This window comes from Oncorhynchus kisutch, linkage group LG19, assembly GCF_002021735.2.
Source record: "Oncorhynchus kisutch isolate 150728-3 linkage group LG19, Okis_V2, whole genome shotgun sequence".
NCBI classification, from domain to species: Eukaryota; Metazoa; Chordata; class Actinopteri; order Salmoniformes; family Salmonidae; genus Oncorhynchus; species Oncorhynchus kisutch.
The window spans coordinates 27,135,538-27,159,947 of NC_034192.2; the positions used below are offsets into that span (position 1 = coordinate 27,135,538).

At 40.9% G+C, this 24,410-nt stretch overlaps 1 protein-coding gene across 6 annotated transcripts in view; it reads left to right on the forward strand.

Annotated features, from left to right (window-relative positions):
• The first annotated feature begins 2,225 nt into the window (after nucleotides 1-2,225).
• The window catches only part of LOC109864500 (uncharacterized protein KIAA1211-like), a 37,049-nt gene continuing 14,864 nt past the window's right edge, over nucleotides 2,226-24,410 (forward strand). Inside the window, exons 1-2 of one of the 6 annotated variants that reach the window (XM_031797131.1) lie at nucleotides 6,911-7,380; nucleotides 11,419-11,475. In XM_031797131.1, the coding sequence (XP_031652991.1) occupies nucleotides 11,426-11,475 (50 nt within the window). In that variant the 5' untranslated portion in view covers nucleotides 6,911-7,380; nucleotides 11,419-11,425. Of the gene's footprint in view, nucleotides 2,384-5,703; nucleotides 5,885-6,910; nucleotides 7,381-11,418; nucleotides 11,476-24,410 lie in introns of those variants that run through there. The other 5 variants (XM_020452348.2, XM_020452347.2, XM_020452346.2 and 2 more) reach the window with 5 other exon arrangements.

A 24,410-nucleotide genomic window follows, 5' to 3' on the forward strand; every position in this document is an offset into this window, starting at 1 on the left:
TTCCTTTGCACACAAAAAAAATCATACAATGATGGAAAGACCTGTGTTTTGTCCTTGTTAATGCAGACCTCAATTTTTTCCCGCACATTGAATATCATTGCGGCGAGACCCTGTAATCCTAGATTCAGACCACTCAGGCGAGAAAAAACATCACCCAGATAGGCCAGTCGTGTGAGAAACTCGTCATCATGCAAGCGGTCAGACAAGTAAGCTCATCTTTCAATTTAAAAAAAAACCGTGTCAATACTTTGCCCCTTGATAACCAGCACACTTCTGTATGTTGTAAAAGCGTTACATAATGTCCAAAATGTCTTTCAAGCTGTTAGGCATTCCCTTGGCAGCAAGAGCCTCTCAGTGCATGATGCAGTGTACCCAAGTGGCGTCTGGAGCAACTGCTTGCACGTGCGTTACCACTCCACTATTTCTTCCGGTCATGGCATTTGCACCATCAGTACAGATACCAACACATCTTGACCACCAAAGTCCATTTGATGTCACAAAGCTGTATCCTCTCCTGTTGTCCTGGTTTCCAGAAGAGGATGTCTTCCTTAATTGACCCCCCATAAACGTAACGGATATATACCAGGAGCCAGCCTAGGAGCTGTGCCAGGCCCATCACATCTGTTGACTCATTCAGCTGTAACGCATATAATTAACTTGCTTGTATGTGAAGCAGTAATTGTTACAAAACCATGTCACCGATGCTTCCTGAAAGTGTTGTTTGATGAAGACATTGTCTCAATCGTTTTTTGGCCTTTTCCCCCAGCATTGTCCCAGCCATATCCGCGACAGCAGGAAGAATTAAGTCCTCCACAATAGTATGGGGCTTGCCTGTCCTAGTCACTCGGTAGCTCACCATATAAGACGCTTCTAGACCCTTCTAATTCATTGTATATGTTGCTTTTATACATGTCTTACTACTCAAAAGTCATCTTAATACTCGCTTTAAAAACTCTTGGGGCCTATTTTTCAAATTGGCATGTTTTGTTTCTAAATGTCTGCGCAATTGTGAAGGTTTAATCGAGTTGTGAGATAGTACTTTTGCACATATAACACACTGTGGCTGAGGAAAGGCACTACTCCCAATGTAGTTCTCATCATATTTATGCCTCTTCGATGGTCCAGCGTCCCTGTTTGCAGTTCAGTGCTTTCCCGGGTAAGGGGGCAGTAAGCTCTTCGCCTGCATCAGATTCACATCTGTCAGTGTCCATACTAGCTGGGCTAACAACAAATGTAGAATTACTGATGCTAGCATCTGATGTGCTTGTGGAAGCAGAACAACTTGTGTCGTCGACAGTTGCAAGTGTAGTACTGCTGGTAGTAGCAGTAGAGCTGGTATGTGTCTCTGTGGACGCGGGTCTTACTTAAAAAAAAAAAAACATTTATCCATTTTCGAGCAAACGGAATAAGCAGCAGCTACGTTTGGCTACATACGGACCATTCGTGGAATTCCCATGAGAGAATAACGGTTAATGTGATTGGATGTTCATTATTTGACTAGGCTAATTACCAGTATTTTATACTATGTTATTATTACGATGAACACTAGATGGTTTTATTTTATTTTTGGCAGTGAAACGAGGCTACTCAGGCGAGAACAAAACCTATCCCAAATGAATAGCAACGTTAGAAAATATAAATGGCCTGTTTGAAAATGTGAAGAAAAAATGTTTTTCTATTTTTCACATTTTCATCTGGCGTACCCCAGACGGCATTGAGTACGCCAGTTTGTGAATACCTGTTCTAATACGTTAAAAAAGCTACCACTAGAGAGCATTGCTGCCCACAGATTTCCCCCTCAATTCTCAAATTCCCCCCCCCCCCCCCAAAAGATTTGACTTAATCTATGGACATAAAATGAAGGTATTTGACCAGAAAATCGTTTTGAAAGATACATGTTGTTACAGAAATTACAATGGAATTGAGCTATAACACAAAGCCAATGGTGTATCATTGATCCGACTCCTGTAGTTGTAAAATTGGTTTCATTATTTTAAGGGTTTTGGTCAAGGACAGCAATATTGTATCCAATCAGGTGGTTCATTTTTCAGAGGGATCAGAAGTATCCTACACCATACACTGAGCATATAAAGCAAAGCATACCTAAATGGAGTTGTTAAAAATACACCATCAATGTTAGCTTGAATTTAAAGTTGATCTTTATCTATAGATCTTTGACGGCAACGTCTCAGTGAGTCAACTGGTGAACACAATTGTGTTACTTCCTCGCAGAGAAAGCATGCGCGGTACTCTAGTGCTTCTGAAGGCTAGTTGAAGAAAGACACTTCAATGGGCGAGATCTAATCACCACAAATCACCGACGTATTTTTGACTTCATTGATGGATGTCTGCATACTTTAAAATATAGCGCCTAACTCAGTTTGTAAGTATCACTTTCTTTCATGACGAACTTACATAGACATATTGTTTGATAAGATTCCAAATGGTTCGCACCAGTAGCTTTTTCTATGTTGCTTTTAGGGTTAGCAAAAAAAATGTTGAATTCAGATGGTGGTGGCCTCCAACTTTTCTTGGAAGAAGTTACCTTAAACTGCTCCTCTTTATTACGGATACGATGTTGTTGAATTATACCTCTCACTTGAAGGAACTCCCACATAATCCGATGTGTTATCTTTAGCATAATGTGACTCATCCTCTTCTTGAATTGATTTTGTTTACAAATATATTTTACTTATATTTAGTGTTTAAAGACAATTAGCTATTGCTTTCTTAAACATTTATTCCGATTTTCAAAGGCCTGCAGGCTATAATTGTCTTATCCTCTTTGACAACACATAAGGATAATGGTGATTGTTTTTACACTTTTTCAATAGGCTGTGGTTAAGATAGTCAATATTTTGTCCACATCAGTTGCTTATTCCCAGCAGCTATCTGGTATGCTATGTGCATCAATAACTTTACATAATTCCTTATTTGATGCACATCAATCAATATACTTTATATCCCTGGTTTGGTGCAGCGTAGAAAGGGGTTGACTTGAGCCAATGTGTGGAGTAAAAACAAAGGAAATAGTCAAATCTGTCTGCAGATGTTTTAGTCACCAAATGCACGAGCTCCTACCTGGAGTTTTTCTTTATAAAGAAAATATCTATACCTATAGAATACCTAAATACTGTACCTATACGCATGTCAGTAGAACTGGGTGGCACTCTTATGACAAATACATTGAAATTCCATCCTAGCGCTTTTAAAAAGTCATCTGATGATGCATGGTGTGTCCAGTCCAGTTTTGTTATTACAAATATCTGCAAATCTTGAATAAATATACCATTGTATATCTCTTTATAATGATGGAATTATATAGTGACATCAAAGGATAAACGTGCTCAAATTTAGTCTCCCAGTGCCCTTTGGATTATTATAGCAGGTTATTGTACAAATTGAATGCAACCAATTTCTGAATTGTTCTTGACCATTAGTGTTGTTGTTGTTTTTTTACAATAATGCATAGCATTATATCCAAGCATAATGTCACAAAGTCTAACAGTGGTTAGTATAGTGGTCACAGTTGTCCTTAGCCTTGTAAACCAGACACAGCTGACCAGTAGGATGAACCAGATTGAGTCATAGCACTAATTACATGTTTTAAATGGGCCAACTGGGAAATGAGGATACGTCGAAGAGCAAAACACTTAAAAAATTAAAGTCACAATTATTTGATTATCACCATGCAATTAAATCCTTCAGATACATGTATTCTCGCATGCCCTCACCACCCACACATACTCTGCAGCAAATGATTTGCAGTGTAAGAAATGCCTTATGAAAATGGTCCCAACTGTAGGTAAATGGCAGACTAGAGGGCCCTTTAGCAGTTTTATCAAGCAGTAAAACCCAGCAGGATCCCTTTTCATGTGGAGAGTGTGAGAACAGAGTGGGTCATTTCAAGGGTCAGCCCTGAAAGGTTTCCAGCACCATGAGAAGATAACCAAAGGCAGGCAGAGAGGAGGACTGTGTTGTTTTTGCTGTATACACATCCCTGTCTATCTGTGACACATTCAGCCTCACCCTCGCACCCAGCTAGGGGTGCTCCCTAGCTCAGCTCTGGGGTATAATTTTTGGGTTATTTACAGTTCTGCATACATGGCCTTAATTAGAGTTGGGCCAGAGAGCTCACTGCTCGCAGAAGATGTGTTCCAGATGTGAGCAGGAATTCCAAGCGCTTTGTAAAGAAAAGAAACAGAGCTCTGCAGGAGTTGACTAAAGAAACTTGAGTCAGAGCAAACTGTTGAGGGATTCGAGAGAACAGGGGAAAAGGGGCCTCTTGCTCAATCATGGGCACAGATTTAACTCGTCAGAATTCAGGTTTCTATAAGTAACTATCTAGAGTTGAAAACAGCATGTTCTTTTACCCTACAGTATTTTGGTGAACCACAAAGTTCATGACAATCGGTGTGTTTTCAAGCACTGAGCACTCCTTACATTTGTTTTGCAAGTTCTCATAAATTAACTCCAATGTACATACTCTCCTTATCAGGGGTTTCTATACTTTCTCCGTTATGAGCCAAGCAAGTAAGAGATTCTGTAGGGCCAGTGAAAAAAAAAATGTTTCAGGAAATACCCCCAAAAAATTCAAGGAGGAAAACTGACCGACATTCCTCCCATCTTTAAAAACCAGAGGGATATATGATAATGTTTTTCAAATGAGTCCACATAGTTTGTATGAATGTAGATGTCTCATGCGTGAGATTCTACTCTGATGTAGTCTGTCTGGATGTTTGAATACTAAGATGAAAGCTGCTTGTGATTGCAATTGGTGTACAGTAGACATCTTAAAAGGCCCAGTGCACTCAAAAACATGATTCTTCAGACCACTCCCTGACAGTCCTAGCAAAATTCTCTGTTTGCTAAGAAACTGTTTTTGTTTTTGACCATTTTAATTTAAAACATTCACAGTAATGTACTTAATTGTTAACCAGAAATAGTTTGATATTGAGACCATTGGACCCTTTTTTTTTTTTACAAAGAGGTTTTCTGGAAGTTTTGTATACTTTTTAGCCAGTACTCCCGAAAGTAGCGCCCAAGAAACAAAAAGAGACCCTATAAATTGTATACAACGTCGTGGCGAAACGGCTCTCGAGCCCCCTGCAGCGCACTGTCTCTTTGCTCACCCCGCAACCCCATTTGACAATGCTGTGACGATCTGATCCCGCCTCCCACTAACTTTGCAACCTCATTGTACATCATTCCACGTGACAATCAACATTTTCCTAATGTTCGGTTGTGGCTAGTTCGGCAAGCAAGCGATTGTGATAATGTAATTTTATACAATGGAAAAGTTATGCCTACTTACAGGTAACTGCCAAAAATAAAGGAAACACTGTTCTGGAGGCTGTTGGGCCTCCAGAACAGTTTCAAACCACCTACAAATAGCGTTTGACATTGTGGGGACTAAAAATTGCCACAGCTGGTCAAATGTTCCGATCCTCACAAGAAAAAAACACGCGAGCTCCTTTCAGACCCCTCTTTCAAAATTACAGCGGTCTCTTCTTCTAGCCATGGTAGCCAACATAATGGGAAACTGGGCATTTTATACATTACCCTAAGCACGATGGGATGTTAATTGCTTAATTAACTCAGGAACAACACCCGTGTGGAAGCACCTGCTCTCTTTTACACACGTGTTTCCTTTATTTTGGCAGTTACCTATATATATTAGCGTCAAATGTCCTACTCCTTGAAAGTCATTCATTGGTTATATATAGCATTTGCTTACGTGATGAATGATGATCGCAGACAATCAACTGCAGTGTTTGATTATTACCCCACATCATGGAATATCTGCGTGAACGTGTATAAGTACAAAAGGTGGACACGTTAAATTATTTTATTTGGATGGCTGGATGGTTGACACAACAGAAAGGTAGGCCGATATGTTCTTGTCTAAAAAGTGGGTAAAAGTTTGCTTTAATATGTGTGTTGTTGTGAATGCATCAGATGTTTTGATCGACGCATTCAATGTATTTTTTGCTCTTGTAATGGTAAGCGCATGCAGCCACTCATCCCACTTGCTTCAGAGAGCGTGTTCATAATTCATAACACGTCGGGAACGAGCATGTAGGTCTCATACACTAAATGATGGCAGGATAGAATGTAAGGATTCGGTGCATTTGTCCACTGGGAGAGGACTGTAGATCGTTTATGCATGTATGAGCTTTTGATTTGATTCACACGTCGAGTCCAAAACGGGCGGTTTAAAAAATGAGGTAGTTTTCAAATCTCCGGAAAGTGTCTTTAACAGACTGATAATCCCCCCCCCCCCCCAAAAAAAAGAAGTTATTTGGGTAGAAGTGCTGTGATCACTGTCTGTGTACACAGTCTTCTACTGTGTTTACACTTTTAGGTCGAGGGAAATGTTTCATTTTGAAAAGGAGCCTCCAAGGTCTGGAGTTAAGAGTTTGAGTTGATTGTTTACATGAACACATTCTTTATTCCCAGGAAAATGGGCCACTTGGTTTGTTCCGAGCAGATCTGGCATTTTGTATGGTTGAATGCTGATCGAGCTTTACCAAATATTTTCCCGGATCTCACATAGGGATGTTTATTTAGTTAACTTTCAGGCTCCTCTGACTTTGTAGTTGTTCAATTCACATTTGTATTGTTTTGCATGTTGGCATTCTGTAATAACATACTTATCTGAGAACTAGGCCTATTATCAAACCTGTTCATTAATAGCCCATATTGATTTTCTACTTCGTCATCCTTAGTCATATGACTTGACATCCCAACATGACTGACAAAGGTTGAACCTAGAGGTTGAGATTTAGACACCTGTTGACTCCGGCTCAATGGCAAGGTGGCACTGTTTGTTAGGGTATTTTTGTTTTTCTGATGGGGGATGAGTGAGTTCCCAGCCAGGACAATCCCCACGACGCCCCTAGCTAATTATCAGAGACACGGGTCAGATCAGCTGGAAGTAAGCTGCCTGATTGAGACAATAGCTGCAGGCTGCCGCTCAGGATTAAGCTATGTAACGGGGAGGGAGTGGGAGGTGGATGGGGGTGGGAAGAGCAGCGTGGGGCGGGCTGTTAGTTCACACTCGTATCCTCCCACTGTAGGCTAGTCACTGGGAGGGCAGGCAGCCTCCACTCAAAGATAGCACTGTATCTTTGTCTTGCCACCAGCTGCCCTTTCTGCTGTTCTGTCTTAATTCATGTGCATTAAGAAGGCGGGTGTTTGTGTAGTGGACTGGTGGCCTTCAACATTGCAGTTGGAGCATGCACAGGGACTTCCACATGCCAGCACTCAGACAAGCTGGTAAAGGATGTACTAAAGAGCGAATCTGCTGCCATTTATTTTGCTTGAGCATTCCCATCTAGAAACCATGGCTGGATTTTACGGATGTTTGCGGGGGAAGAAGTAAGTGTGCTCTGCTTTTCTGGTTAGATATATCAGACCCTGGCAGGATATCAAACATATCGATCGCCAGAGCATTTGTCTGAATGGAACATAATCATTGGTTGTACATGTGTCTTAGATAAGGGCTATAATTATTTTACTAATCCTAATATTAGGACACAGTAGGCGTGCATTGGTTTTGCAAGTCCTAGCATATGAATAAATGGTTAATTTGAAACTGTAGCGTGGACTGGATTGTGAATCATCTGTAAATGGGCTGTTTGTTTGCAGTGTCAGAGAACGATCTCTCCCTTTAATCCAGTCGTCACTTGCTTCTACATCCACAAAGTCTTAAACCCTGCCTATTTGTAAAATGTGTCTTTTTAAAATTGTATTTTTAACCCTAAACTTAACCACACTGCTAACCGTATGCCTAACCTTAAATTCAGACCAAAAAGCTCATTTTTGTTTTCATGATATAGCCAGTTTTGACTTTGTGGCTGTAGAAACTAGTGGAAACCCTTTATCCTTCGGTCTCATGACATTTAAGACAATAAAAGCTTTATTGACCACTTGCTTAGTTCATTGAAAAAAAATGAGAGCCAGGCAGCCCTTTTGTTAACCTTGTGAACTGACTCACTTAACAGTAACTACGCCTGAAAGGGATCAGTTATTCTCCCCCAGAGTGAGTAACTGACTGCCGCGGTTTATTCACATCCTTCCAACCCCACAACCCAAACACCCATTTCATGGTGTCAGCTGTCCCAACTAAGTTCCCCTTAGCAGCAGTCTGGCTAAGTACTGGCTTTCAGGTGACACCTTGTACACAAACTGACTTAGAAATTGAGACCATATACAGTATGGATACCAAGCACAGTAGAGTACACAACATACCATCCTAAAGTAAACAACTCGGCTAAGATGTGTGGGACACCTGCACTCTTTCACATGGTGCTCTTTTACGCAGTCTTCTCTGGACAGTTGACGCCTTCTTACCATTTCCAGATTGATCTGGTTTAATGCTAATACTCCCAAGTCAGTAAGAAGGGCTGTTTTGATCTGTGCTATCACCTAATGTTGTTGTTATTTTCTCCCTGTTGGATTAACAAACTAGATTAATGCTTGTGCACACAATGTCTTTCTTGCCGTACGCCTTGTAATTTGGGGCAGATGTGTAGGCTAACCCTTTTGTTGGCAGGTGTCTAATTGTGTGACTGCACCCTTGATGCAACTTGTAAATTCATGATACCCATTTCGTAGTCCGACTTGGTCACTCCTTTTTAGTTTAGCACTGGAAGTAAAGAGTATTCCATGGTTTTGTGCCTCTGGTTCTAGACAAACATTAAGGTGTGAGGTTTTACTCAACAGCTGAAATTACTTTGGTAAAGAAGAACTGTGCTGTGACGAGCTGACCCACCACTTTAGAAATACAGCCTCGTATGGGGGCTCCACCCATTTTTTTTAAACTGTTCACTCAACATAGCAAATAAAGTTGGGTTCAACCTCAATAAAATAGACAACACTTCCTTTCATGATATCCTAAAATTCCACCCATTGGAAATACTATAGTAGTTCTTCCTTCCAGGCAGCTTTGCCCTGCAGTAGCCTTGTTTGGAATGTCCTGGTTACTGTACGTCTCTTACTATGTTTTATTGGATATCCTGTTTGGTTGTTGTGGCCCTCTTGACATGATACAAACACAGTTCAGTTCTGTGGAATAGATGGTTTCCTGCCCAGGGCTGAAAATGGACGCGAGGAAAATGATTGGGATCCGTTTGCCCGCATTGCATTCAGTATGAACATTTTATGTTGAGCTACTGGCCTAGTACACACACCACTAACTTTACTTGCACACAATCTATATCTGTCCTCAGTACTCCACTGGCTGTGTATAATTTAGACTGCCAGAGAACTTTCTCACCAGTTGAAAGTAAAGTATAAACTACCAAACAAAACGCCCAGTGTCATTGCTTGGCACTACCGTTCAGTAACTATATTCACATGGAGTATTTTATTTTTACCTTTAAAAAAAAAAAATAGGCATGAAGGCCTTGCAGTTTCAGGGGATGTGTTCAACATAACTGTGGAAATGTGTTGTAGCCCATCCCTAATTAAGATAATGTAATCAATTCTTTAACCCAGTTGATGGTTGGCACTGGTTCCACAGACGGATAATTCTATATTACAGATCCAAACCAGCCCCGAGTGATTGTTTTGCCCCACCCAAAGTTTTTTGCATAATGAAAATGGGACTTGTTTTTGGTCAAAGACTAAAATCACCAGTTATTTTGGAAATCTGTTCAAGTTTTGACAAATGGGAACAATTATTGTGTAGATTTGGTCTAGACCATCCAAGTTTGAAGGTGTGCATTAAAATAATAGCCAATTTGTGGAATAATACCTGAATATGCAAAGAATATTGCATATTTCTACCTTAGTGTACCTCATTTTGGGATGCATCACCATGAAGAGAATGACATATCCGTAATTACACATTTGTGTATTATGTTACCATGTGTAAATCCACTTCCTGTAGTTCAATAACCAATTTTTTATTTATTTTTTCAAACTCACTGTGGCATGTCAAAGCTGACATCTTTGAATCTTAATTTGGAGCATATAAACTGAGTGAGATTTTACCGAAATTCTGTCAAACTTTACATCGGCACAGTTCTTCCAGTAAATGTTTATTTTTTAAATGTTTTTGTCAAATATTCAGTGTACATACATTTTAAGTGAAAAATCTGAGACGCCGGAGCAATTCCACAGTGACTGAAAAGTAATCTATAAAAGGTCTACTCGTGAGGTTTTGCCGTCATGCTTTTGCATTATTTACGATTTACAAAAGGCCTACCTGCAGTGAGCACTCCATTCATCTTGTATCCAACCCCATTTCCAAAGACCTTCTCTTGTCCGGTTACCAAAGACCGCTCCGCCTAACATATTCAAATGATTCAGTCATGTAACAACCACGTCAACGGTGGGCCTAGGCTATATCTTGCTTATTGAGAGAGTGACAAATTCAATACAATTTACGGGAGCCTAGTATTTTCTTTTTGTTGCGGTGCGCTAAGATTTGTCATTGCGTTAGGTTTGTTGCAGTTCCAGTAGTCAAACATGAATTTCCTGTGTTTTATATATATAATATTTCCACGCTGAGGTTTTGAGAAGTAATGTGAAATTATGATAACCCTGTGCACAATGTCTATTCCGCTTTGGCTCGGCATAATTTCATTGAAATTGTGGCACAGTGGGAAAGCCCCTCCTAATGTGTGTGTTTCTGTTTGAATAGACTGCCTGAAATGTCTGCCTGTTTTGGCCAGCCTGGCGACATCGCCGGTAAATGAGTTAATAGACCAATAAGTCCTAAACCAATAACAGCTCATTTTCAGTTTTGCCTTCTCCACTCAGACCACTCCCATACAGTCGTAGCAAAACTCTTCCTTGAGAAATTGCTCTTTGCTTAGATCTTTTACCTTTAAAAAATATATTTATTGAAAACAATCACAGTAAGATACTTAATTGTTACCCAGGAATTATTTGATTTTGAGAACTGCTGCATTGGACTTTACTTCCTATTCCACAAATATTAGAAGTATCCTGGATGTTGACTAGAAAACAGTTTCAAAGGACACTATAAGGCTTCAATCGCACGATATGTTCAGCAAATGTGGATTTAGAGTCTGGATGCGAAAACCAGATGGCTCTCTACTGACTCTGCTGAAGAGTGTGTGAAGTTGTAATCGACGTGTTGTCTGTCTCATAAACCTTGCTAGTTGCTATCCTCTAATCCTTGATTGCGTAACATAGGTGACTCCTCACATCTGACTTTGAAATAGGCAAGCTCCAGTACAAAAACAATACTCAAACCTGGCTGTGTCCCTATATGGAATTGGCAGACTCCTCTGTTTAAATTCCCCATAACTGCCTGTGTTCAAATGCTTTTTCCATCTTCTAAGTAATGGCTTGTTTATCTAACAGTCTTGTTTCTATCATTTAATGCTGCTCCTTTCCACCAACTCTCTCTCTCTCTCCTCCCTTTCAACTCCCCCTGAAAAGTTAAAACATGAAACGGCGGACGTCATCGCTGCTGGCCAGTATTGGAGGCAGTCCAAGGTCAGTCCGTTAGCCCAGTTGAAATCTGCTGCCCCAGAACCATGCTGCCCCATTGAGTAGTTTGTGACTGGTTGGTCACGTGGTCAAACCCTGGGAGGTTATGGTCCATAGGCTAACTGTGACAACCCCAGGTGGCATATTCCGCCCAGAATGCAGTTGGTCATAAGTACAACTTATGATTCCCTTTGGCCTGTGTGGACCTGTATAGACTAGACCAATCTAATTTATCATGTAGTCTAAATCAACTGTGGGTGGTGTTTGTGTTGTAAATGTACATCTCTTTGTGTTGTTGGTTTTTGTCAGTCACATTGTCCACCTAGGTAATAATGCCTCGCTCTTTTGAAGCTTTATTCATCTGTGAAGCAGCGATTGGAACATTTCCTCAGAGTATGACAGAGGAAATGAATAGGCAGTATCAGATGGGAGAGTAATGGTAAAGATGGCTGTTGTCCAGAAGTCAGGCTCATTAGATCAGATTTCTCTCTGCCTCTCTCTGCTCTCATGTGTTAAAGTCAACGACTCTGCTGCTTTTGTCGCCTGACGAACGCTGTGGAATTTTTCAACCGGCCGATTCCACACCCGCGGGAGTGGAAAATATTTTTGGGATCTCCAATTGTTCAGGCAATTCTTACATATAAACTTCATTGGGAGGAAGGATGTTTGACATGCTTTTTACATTTCTATCACCAATCATGACGAATGAAGTCATTTTAGGCCCTTTTTAGACCTATACATGTCTCCCGTAAGGCCCTATGATCTGTGAACCGTACATGATACAGACATCTTTGTGTCAATATACTCCTTACAGTGTTTTCTCAAATATGCAGTATGTGTAGATTCTGATAATTGTTTAAATTCAACATTACTATCCAGGGGTGGCAGGGTAGCCTAGTGGTTAGAGTGTTGGACTAGTAACCGGAAGGTTGCAAGTTCAACCCCCGAGCTGGCAAGGTACAAATCTGTCGTTCTGCCCCTGAACAGGCAGTTAACCCACTGTTCCTAGGCCGTCATTGAAAATAAGAATTTATTCTTAACTGACTTGCCTGGTTAAATAAAGGTTAAATAAAAAAAGCCAGGTTTCCAAAATCTGGGCCTAAAATAGCGAATTAGAGATCATACAAAAGATTTTGTTGTGACTGTTAAAAATATTTGTTGGTCAAATTGAGAAATTGTGAGTAAACTCAACAAAGAAGAAGAAACTGTATGAAGCCAAGATCAGTGACAGGAAGAATGATGGGGGAAACCTTGGAGTACTTATTTGTGCATAAAACAAATAATGAAAGAAATGCAATTTTAAAGGTAGAATTTTGTATGGGATAGGTGGACAAATTTATTGTTATCGATCAATAATGAGGAACCTCCTGGCATTGACAACTTGGATGGAAAGCTACAAAGGATGGTAGCTGAATTTATAGCCACTCCTATAGTGTTTGTCCTCTGGCCTGGAGGGAAGCTAAAGTCCTTCCACTTCCCAAGAACCAGTAAAGGCCACTTTACCATTCTAACAGCTGATTATGCAACACTATACGAGTCATCAACCACAGCTAGTGAATTCACTGCAACCCTAAACAAAATGTTGCAGTCAGTTTTAGAATGGGTGGCCAGTTATAAACTGGTCCTGAACATCACTAAAACTAAGAGCATTGTATCTGGTACAAATCATTCCCTAAGTTCAAGACCCCAGCTGAATCTGGTAATAAAAGGTGTAACCGTTGAGCAAGTTGAGGAGACTAAATTACTTAACTTTACCTTAGATTGTAAACTGTCATGGTCAAAACGTATTGATTCAATGGTTGTAAAGATGGGGTGAGGTCTGTCCGTGATAAAGACATGTTATGCTTTTTTGACTCCACAAAGCAAGTCCTGCAGGCTCTAGTTTTTAATCTTAATTTTTATCCAGTCATATGGTCAAGTACTGCAAAGATGAACCTAGTTAAGCTGCAGCTGGCCTAGAACCGAGCGGCACGTTTTATTCTTTATTGTAATTAGAGGGCTAATATCAATAATATGCATGTCAGTCGTTCCACAACTCTTATCATCACTTATTATAAGAAATGTGTTGGAAATTCCAAATTGTTTGCGTAGTCAATTTAGACACCAGACATGCCACCAAGGGTCTTTTCGCAGTCCCGGGTTCAGAACGAATCCAAAGAAACGTACAGTATTATACAGAGCCATGATTGACTGGAACTCCCATCTCATGTAGCGCATCAATGTGACCTACTTTTTGTGTGTATGTACTGACATGTACAGTGCATTTGGAATGTATTCAGACCACTTGACTTTTGCCACGTTTTTTGTTATGTTACAGCCTTATTCTAAAATTGATTAAATCGTTTTTTTCCCTCATCAATCTACTGTACACAATACCCCATAATGAAGAAGCAAAAACAGGTTGACATTTTTGCAACTATTAAAAATATCACATTTACATAAGTATTGAAACTCTTTACTCAGTAGTTTGAAGCACCTTTGACAGCGATTACAGCCTCAAGTCTTGGGTAATAACACCTGGCACACCTGTATTTGGTGAGTTTCTCCCATTCTTCTCTGCAGATCCCCTTAAGCTCTGTCAGGTTGGATGGGGAGTGTTGCTGCACAGCTATTTTCAGGTCTCTCCAGAGATATTCTGGCTGGGCCACTCAAGGACATTCGGAAACTTGTCCCGAAGCCACTCCTGTGTTGTATTGGCTTTGTGCTTGGTTGTTGTCCTGTTGGAAGAATGAACCTTCGCCCCTAGTCTGAGGTCCTGAGCGCTCTGGGGCAGGTTTTCATCAAGGATCTCTTTGTACCTTGCTCCGTTCATCTTTGCCTCGATCCTGACTAGTCTCCCAGTCCCTGCCACTGAAAAACATCCCCACAGCATGATGCTGCCACCACCGTGCTTCACCGAAGTAATTGTGCCAGGTTTCCTCCAGGTGTGACGCTTTGCAGTCAGGCCAGTTTAATCTTGGTTTCATCAGACCAGAGAATCTTTCTCATGCTCTGAGTCTTTAGGTGCCTTTTTGGCGAACTCCATGCGGGCTGTCATGTGCCTTACTGAGGAGTGGCTTCCGTCTGGCCGCTCTACCTCAAAGGCCTGATTGGTGGAGTGCTGCAGAGATGGATGTCCTTCTGGAAGGCTCTCCCATCTTCACAGAGAAACTCTGGTGCTTTGAGGTTCTTGGTCACCTCCCTGACCTTCTCCCCTGATTTGCTCAGTTTGGCCAGCTCTAGGAAGAGTCTTGGTGGTTCCAAACTTCTTCCATTTAAGAATGATGGAGACCACTATTCTTGGAGACCTTCAATGCTGCAGAAATGTTTTGGTACCCTTCCTCATATGTGCCTTGACACAATCCTGTCTCGGAGCTCTACGGACAATTCCTTCAACCTCATGGCTTGGTTTTTGCTCTGACATGCATTGCCTTTCCAAATCATGTCCAATCACTTGAATGTGCCACAGGTGGACTCCAACCAAGTTGTAGAAACAGCTCAAGGATGATCAATGGAAACCAGATGCACCCGAGCTCCATTTCGAGTCACGTAGCAAAGAGTCTGAATACTTATGTAAGTTATCTTTATTTTTAAGCAATTTGGAAATCTGTTTAAGCTTTGTCTTTATGGGGCATTGTGTAGAGATTGAGGAAAATGTATAAAATTATAAATGTTCCTCAATTTTAGAATAAGGCTAACATAAGAGTGTGGAAAAGTGAAGGTCTGAGTACTTTCCCACTGCCTCTATCAGTTACATACAGTGCACACGCACGCTACATGTTTAAAATTGTAAAGCCTTTTGTCTAAGGTCTTTCGTTATGTGTTGAACCCCAGTAGGACTAGCTGTCGCTAATGGGGATCCTATGAAATCATTATTAAAAGTATCTCAACTAACCTTTTTTTGAATTTGCTTAACTTCCAGAGTGGCCTCTGGTACTTAATGATATGACCCATTTCATACATAGAACTTGACATAGGTAATTAACCAAACGCAGCTTTACTTTAGGATTACACATTCAGCAAAGGGAGTTCCCTTTGAATCAATTTCCCATTCACTGTGTTGGTGGTGCTCATAAAATGTATCACATTTAGAATTAGGGGGGTTTACATTTTAATTTGGACAGACTTTACAAATCTGCTCATGGGGCAGATTTCCTGAGATCACTTGCCACATGTTCCATTATGATTTATGTTTTTCCATGCAGGGAAAATATATAATTATACCATTTCTAATGTCACACCAAAGGACATGTCTTGACACAGGATGAAAGAAAAGAATCAGTCAGAATTTTGCACAAAAAAAAGTGTATTTCACAAAATATAAACTGTTGTAAAACACACCCAAAAAACAAGAACATTAAGCAACTCCCGAGTGGCCAGCGGTCTAAGGTACTGTGCTAAGAGGCGTCACTGCAGTGCCTGGTTCGAATCCATGCCTCATCACATCCAGCCGTGATTGAGAGCCCCATAGGGCGGCGCACAGCGTCAGCCGGGGTAGGCTGTTATGGTAAATAACAATGTGTTCTTAACTGACTTGCCTAGTTAAATAAAAACAGGTATGAAGTGAAAACATTTCTGGTGTTCAAACAATCACCTGTTAACAATGCTTAAAAAGTGAACATGTAAATCATGCTAATGCTCTTTAAAAAAAAAATTTATTCTTGAATTTATTCATCTTAATATTTTACTGAAGTGAGTTAAATAGTTCTAAACTTCTCTTTTCTCTATACCTCTTTCCATTTCTCCCAAAGCTTTTCTCTTTGTGATGGTCGCAAAGACTTCATTCTAAATCTTTCAATTTCCCCCCTGGATTTCTGCTTTAGATATCTATAAGAAAAAAAATATACATTCTCAAAATACTCAATTAGGATCAGGGGTGAAAGATTTCATTTCTTCCCATTATGGGGACCTCCTATGTGTGTGCACAATTTTTAATTTTTATGGGCATAATCATAGAATTATACAAATAGTCCCTAATGATGTAATAGGCTGTCTATGGGCCTAATGGTAAGATTTGTCTTTAACCTTTTAAAATGTACTGGCATAAAGTTGCATTAACACAACCAGTCATGTTACCTGATTGTCAAACAATTACTTCAAAAGGCTGTACTGTAGGCTACCTGTGCACATTACTCAGGGACGGCGCAAAGTCGCCCGTTGCAGAAATAAAATGGTTTTAAGCCCAATCTACAGTACATTCGGAAAGTATTACATTACAGCCTTATTCTAAAATGGATTCAATCCCCAAAAAATCCCTCAATCTACACACACGATCCCATAACGAAGGGAAAACTGGTTTCGATTTGTTTTAAAAATCTAAAACAAACCTTTTATGTAAATAATTATTCAGACCCTTAGTTATGAGACCACGCAATTGCGCTCCAGTGCATCCTGTTTCCATTGATTATCCTTGATGTTTCTACAATGTCATTGGAGTTAACCTGTGGTAAATTCAATTGATTGGACATGATTTGGAAAGGCGCGTGTGCGCACTCACCGGTCTAAGGTCCCATAGTTGAGAGTGCATGTCAGATCAAAAACCAAGTCATGAGGTTGAAGGAATTGTCCATAGAGCTCTGAGACAGGATTGTGGATTGCCAAAAGGTACCTAAAGTACTCTTAGACCATCAGAAACAAGATTCTCTGGTCTAATGAAACCAAGATTGAACTCCTTGGCCTGAATGCCAAGCGTCACGTCTGGAGGAAACCGGGCACCGCTCATCACCTGGCCAATACCATCCCTATGGTGGGGGTAGCATCATGCTGTGGGAATGTTTTTTTCAGCGGCAGGGACTGTGAGACTAGTCAGGATCGAGAGATGAATGGAGCAGAGTACAGGGAGATCCTTGACGCAAAGCTTTCTGGAGCAGGTTAGGACCCCAGACTGGGTTGAAGGTTCACCTTTCAACAGGACAATAACCTTACGTACACAGTCAAGACATTGCAGGGGGGGGCTTCGGAACAAGTCTGAATGTTCTTGCATGGCCTAGCCAGAGCCTGGACTTGAACCTGATCGAATATCTCTGGAGAGACCTGAAAATGGCTGTGCAGCGATGCTCCCCATTCCACCTGACAGTTTGAGAGTATCTGCTGAGAAGAATGGGAGAAACTCTCCAAATACAGGTGTGCCAAGCTTGTAGTGTAATACCCAAGAAGACCCGAGGCTGTAGTCGCTGCCAATGGCGCTTCAACAAAGTACTGAGTAAAGGATCTGAATACTTATGTAAATGTGATAACCCTAATTAGCCCATTGTCGTTATAGGGTATTGTGTGTAGATTTTTGACAGGGGAAAAAACAGTTTAATTCATTTTAGAATATAGCTGTAACAATGTGGAAATAGTGAAGGCGTCTGACTACTTTCTGAATGCACTAGATATTTTTCTGATCATTATTGACATATAGTAGGCTAATCAACTTGGCTATAATAATATGTTCTCTTCTGTTATTACTTGATGCTTGTCTAGAATACTAAATAAAGCCTTGCTCACTAGAATGTCAGAAATCGATAGATTGATCAATGCATCATCAGCAATCTAGTGGACATCGATAGTTGTCTTTATTTCTGCTTCTTTCACAGAGCAAGGACATTTGGTGACCAGGGAGCTTTCCAAATGAGTGACCGGTTTTAAGGAAATTAAAAGCTGTGGAAATGGATCCAACATGTTTCTGATAGTATTTCAGTTTGTGTTGTGTGTGTGTGTGTGTGAGCAGGCAGAGAGGCCTGATGATGAAGTGCTGGTATTGATCATAACCACCTCCTATCCTGCCGTAATGTCATTAGCCAGTATCCCTGCTCCTAGCGGCTCCTCGCTACAGGATGACCTACATTAACATCATCCTGCTCTTTATCATTCCTCATCTCATTGGAGGGATAGGCCACACACTGGCAGAGAGGGGCTTTGAGCGATGACAATGGAATAGTGAAGCTCTAAACACTTTGCAGTTATAGAAATGTGCTTTATCAAACGTTCACTGGGTCGTTTTTGTAATTTATTTTTATTTTTTTTATTTAACCAGGTAGGCAAGTTGAGAACAAGTTCTCATTTACAATTGCGACCTGGCCAAGATAAAGCAAAGCAGTTCGACAGATACAACGACATGGAGTAAAACAGACATACAGTATAAACAAGTCTATATACAATGTGAGCAAATGAGGTGGGAAGGGAGGTAAAGGCAAAAAGGCCATGGTGGCAAAGTAAATACAATATAGCAAGTAAAACACTGGAATGGTAGTTTTGCAATGGAAGAATGTGCAAAATAGAAATAAAAATAATGGGGTGCAAAGGAGCTAAATAAATAAATAAATAAAATTAAATACAGTTGGGAAAGAGGTAGTTGTTTGGGCTAAATTATAGGTGGGCTATGTACAGGTGCAGTAATCTGTGAGCTGCTCTGACAGTTGGTGCTTAAAGCTAGGGAGGAAGATAAGTGTTTCCAGTTTCAGAGATTTTTATAGTTCGTTCCAGTCATTGGCAGCAGAGAACTGGAAGGAGAGGCGGCCAAAGAAAGAATTGGTTCTGGGGGTGACTAGAGAGATATACCTGCTGGAGCGTGTGCCACAGGTGGGAGATGCTATGGTGACCAGCGAGCTGAGATAAGGGGGGACTTTGCCTAGCAGGGTCTTGTAGATGACATGGAGCCAGTGGGTTTGGCGACGAGTATGAAGCGAGGGCCAGCCAACGAGAGCATACAGGTCGCAATGGTGGGTAGTATATGGGGCTTTGGTGACAAAACGGATTGCACTGTGATAGACTGCATCCAATTTGTTGAGTAGGGTATTGGAGGCTATTTTGTAAATGACATCGCCAAAGTCGAGGATTGGTAGGATGGTCAGTTTTACAAGGGTATGTTTGGCAGCATGAGTGAAGGATGCTTTGTTGCGAAATAGGAAGCCAATTCTAGATTTAACTTTGGATTGGAGATGTTTGATATGGGTCTGGAAGGAGAGTTTACAGTCTAACCAGACACCTAAGTATTTGTAGTTGTCCACGTATTCTAAGTCAGAGCCGTCCAGAGTAGTGATGTTGGACAGGCGGGTAGGTGCAGGTAGCGATCGGTTGAAGAGCATGCATTTAGTTTTACTTGTATTTAAGAGCAATTGGAGGCCACGGAAGGAGAGTTGAATGGCATTGAAGCTTGCCTGGAGGGTTGTTAACACAGTGTCCAAAGAAGGGCCGGAAGTATACAGAATGGTGTCGTCTGCGTAGAGGTGGATCAGAGACTCACCAGCAGCAAGAGCGACCTCATTGATGTATACAGAGAAGAGAGTCGGTCCAAGAATTGAACCCTGTGGCACCCCCATAGAGATGCCAGAGGTCCGGACAGCAGACCCTCCGATTTGACACACTGAACTCTATCAGAGAAGTAGTTGGTGAACCAGGCGAGGCAATCATTTGAGAAACCAAGGCTGTCGAGTCTGCCGATGAGGATGTGGTGATTGACAGAGTCGAAAGCCTTGGCCAGATCAATGAATACGGCTGCACAGTAATGTTTCTTATCGATGGCGGTTAAGATATCGTTTAGGACCTTGAGCACAAAATGACCTACCCGGTCAAATTATTAGTAATATGTAGATAACAATGGCCATCAAATGATTTTGATATCTTGATGGACAGTATTAATGGTTGTTAGAGGGCTTTCAGGATTCAATCAAAGCTGACTTAGCAATGTTTATGAAGTATATTTGTTTACAAACTACTGCTTGTGTAAACGCGTACTGTATCTTATAGTTAAAACTATCAACATCTACCTGTTAGGTGAATCTACAGTATTTGAGTAGTCTCAAACCAGACCCCTAGGCAACATTTGAAAATTGTGGTTGGCAACGCAGATGTCTAGAGATACTACCCACTGGGCAAAGACGTCCGTTCAACGTCTAGTTTTGAGGTAGGGGTGTGTGTGTGTGTGTGTGTGTGTGTTATTTTTATATATATATTTTGTGGTTAAATTAAATAGTCAGCTTTTATGTCGCTGAATGAAATTACATGTTTATTCTACACAAAAGGTCTTTATTCATTCTCTCAAGATGCTGAAAGAAATAATATTTCTCCACACCTGTTTACGAGACTAACATTTGGTCTATAATTGTACTGTGAGGAACACTTAATTCTGCAGCGGTTAATGGCATAATAGCCTATGTAAGGCCTACATTCAGTGTCCAGACTTCAGTTACTATTCCAACTATTAAGCTACTCCATTCTAAAATAATTACGGCATCCATACAGTGCCATTTGATATATGCAAAAAGACATTACTTACAAAACACCAAAAAGTGTTATGAATGACATTTGTTGATTTGTCATCATTCATTAGGTCTACCCAAGTCTTGTAACCTGAATTGATGCATATACTGCTGTCCGTGCGCGTTTCGGTCTCGGCCACTCATCTCTGCAATGGCAATTTGTTTTATCATTGAACCACACCACATGAGTTCGGTCATTTTTCATCTGACTGACATGCGGGAATAATAGCGTTCCTACCGGACCGTTCCCGACTTACTTTCACCGCTGATTAGGACTATGTTAATATCAAGCTTTTTTTCATATTTTCTGTTTACTTTTTGCGTCTCTGGACATCCTCTTTTCTCAGCATTTCTCTCCCTGTATCTTCATGTTTTGTCTGCACTCCACATCTCGTCTTAAGCAGACACTTGTTTTCTTTTTGCCTGTTATCTAACAATGTACCCAGGATCTTGATTTGTACTGAACAAAAATATTAACGCAACATGTTGGGCCCGTGTTGCATGAACTGAAATTAAAGATCCCAGAGACGTTCCATATGTACAAAGCTCCTCTCCAATTTTATGCACAAATTTGTTTGCATCCCCGTTAGTGAGCGTTTCTCCTTTGCCAAAATAATCTGCCCACCTGACAGGTGTGGCATATTAAAAAGCTGATTTAAATATAGCATGGTAATTACACAGGTGCACCTTGTGCTGGGGGCAAAAGGCCACCCTAAAATATGCAATTGTTTTGCCACAGATGTCTCAAGTTGAGTGTGCAATTGGCAAGCTGACTGCAGGAATGTCCACCAGAGCTGTTGCCAGAGAAAGGAATGGTAATTTCTCTTCCATAAGTCACCTTCAGCGTAGTTTTAGAGAATTTGGCAGTACCTCCCACCGGCCTCACAGCCACAGACCACGTGTATGGCATCGTGTGGGTGAGCAGTTTGTCAATGTTGTGAACGAAGTGCCCCATGGTGGCGGGGTTATGGTATGGGTAGGCATAGGCTATGGACAAAACATGCATTTTATTGATGTACGCCTGTTGGAGGGAACGCAACACCCTGCTACAACTCTCCGTGGAGTGAAAAAAGGTGTGCGGGTAAGGATGACCGAGGCAGAGAATATGTACCATTTACAGGGAATTTATTCTTCCACCTTGTGAAGGAAAAGGAGCTAGACAGAAGCAAAGAAAGTAAGTTCCCCCTCTCCTACCTTACCTGCTTACCCACTGGTTACTTTTCTTAGCACCACCTGGCGCCCCTAATAAACACTGGCTTTTCAAGCTGCAGAAGGAGTTGGTAATTGAGGACAGCTGTATCCCCTGACAAGAGGGTGGGGTCAGAGCTCCAATTAGTGATGGGCTGACCAATCAGCTGCTTTGGAATCCAGGAAGCCATTTCCTGAAACGCATATACATACAAACCCACAACACAGAAACTGGGGAACCTAACGATGGCAATTTGAATGCACAGAGATACGTGACGATCCTGAGGCCCATTGTTGTGCCATTTCATCTCCCGCCATCCCCACGTTTCAGCATGATAATTCACGCAAGGATCTGTACACAATTCTTGGAAACTGAATGTCCCAGTTCTTCCATGGGTTGCATACTCACCAGACATGTGACCCATTGAGCATGTTTGGGATGCTCTGGCTCTATGGGTACAGCAGCTTGTTCCAGTTCCCGCCAATATCCAGCAACTTCGCACCACCATTGAAGAGAAGTGGGACAACATTCCACAGGCCACAATCAGCAGCCTGCTCAACTCTATGCGAAGGAGATTGTATTTATTATGGATCCCCATTACTCTTCCTCGGGTCCAGCAAAATTAAGGCAGTTTATACAACTTAATTTTTTTTACATTTACAATAAATTCACAGATGTCACAACACACTGTGTGCCCTTTAGGTCCCTACTCCACCACTACCACACATCTACAGTACTAAATCTGTGTGTGCATGTGTCTGTTGTTTCACAGTCCCTACTGTTTTTTTAAATCTAAGTTTACTGCTTGCATCAGTTACTTGATGTGAAATAGAGTTCTATGTAGTACTGTGTGCCTCCCATAGACTGTTCTGGACTTTGACTGTGAAGAGACCTCTTGTGACATGTCTTGTAGGGTATGCATGGGTGTTCAATCTGTATGCCAGTAGTTCAAACAGACAGCTTGGTGCATTCATGTCAATACCTCTCATAAATACAAGTAGTGATGAAGTTCATCTCTCCTCCACTTTGAGCCAGGATGGATTGACATGCATATTATTAATACTAGCTCTCTGTTTACATCAAAGGGCTGGCTGTGCTGCCCTGTTCTGAGCCAATTGCAATTTTCCTAAGTCCTTTTTTTGTGGCACCTGACCACACAACTGAACAGTAGTTAAGGTTTGACAGTCAAGGTGTTGATGGTGTTAAGGCAAAGTAGTGCTTTATTATGGACTTACTGCTCCCCATCTTAGCTACTGGGCTCCCGAGTGGCACAGCGGTCTAAGGCACTGCATCTCAGTGCAAGAGGTTTCACTACAGTCCCTGGTTTGAATCCAGGCTGTATCACATCCGGCCGTGATTGGGTGGCACACAATTGGCCAAGTGTTCTCTGGGTTTGGCCGGGGTAGGCCATCATTGTAAATACGAATTTGTTCTAAACCAACTTGACTAGTTAACCTTTTTAATTATGTTGAAAAATAATACTGTGTATCAACATGTTTTGACCATGACAGTTTACAATCTAGGGTTACTCCAAGCCGTTTAGTCATCTCAATTTGCTCAATTTCCACATGATTTATTACAAGATTATGTTGAGGTTGTGAGCATTTTTTTATTTTATAAAAAAAAAAAAATTGCGCTGTGAGGCAAATGGTGGTCATGCCAGATACTGACTGGTTTTCTGATCCATTCCCCTACTTTTTTTTTTAAGGTATCTGTGACCAACGGATGCATATCTGTTTTCCCAGTCATGCGAAATCCATAGATTAGGGCCTAATTAATTTATTTCAATTGTCTGATTTCCTTATGAACTGTAACTCAGTAAAATCTTTGAAATTGTTCCATACTGGGTTCATATTTTTTGACCGTGTCATTTTTGTGTCACACCAGCGGACATAACATCACACCAAAGGATGTTTGGGCAATCTGGGGCCTTGGAGTTTAGCTAGCATTCCACTACTGTACCCACTAAAATATGTTCATATTATGTCATACAGGTGAATGATTTCAAGCTTTTTCATGTAAAAGGTGTTGCACCAAATGAAAATAAAACGGACACTAATGTGGGAGGATCAAAAAAGTCCTATATATTGATACATTCATAATCAAAAACTCACCCTCAGATCATGCCATGTGCTCCAGTCATGTCTTCTGCACTTCCTGTTTGGGCAAGGATCCTTCAACCTCAATGGCTTTCAGATAATAGCTTGTTTTAATATCACAATATTGCACCACACCGGTGGACATAAATAAAGGTTTTAATAATCAACTACATTTGTTCAGAGAATTGAGTATGGATGGACTTGGGAAATATTCTCACGAATAGACATCTGTGTTAACATGCCACATATTGGAGAGAAGGGTTTTGCTTATTTTTCTTAATTTATATTTGAATTTTATCACACACACAAACGCGTCACATTTCGTTAAAGAACATTGTAAAAATTGTATTCATGGTATGAGTCTAGATGATCCAAACAACGCAGTGTCTTCATAACCATAAAATTGAGTTTTCACAAATTTAAAGTAAGTTA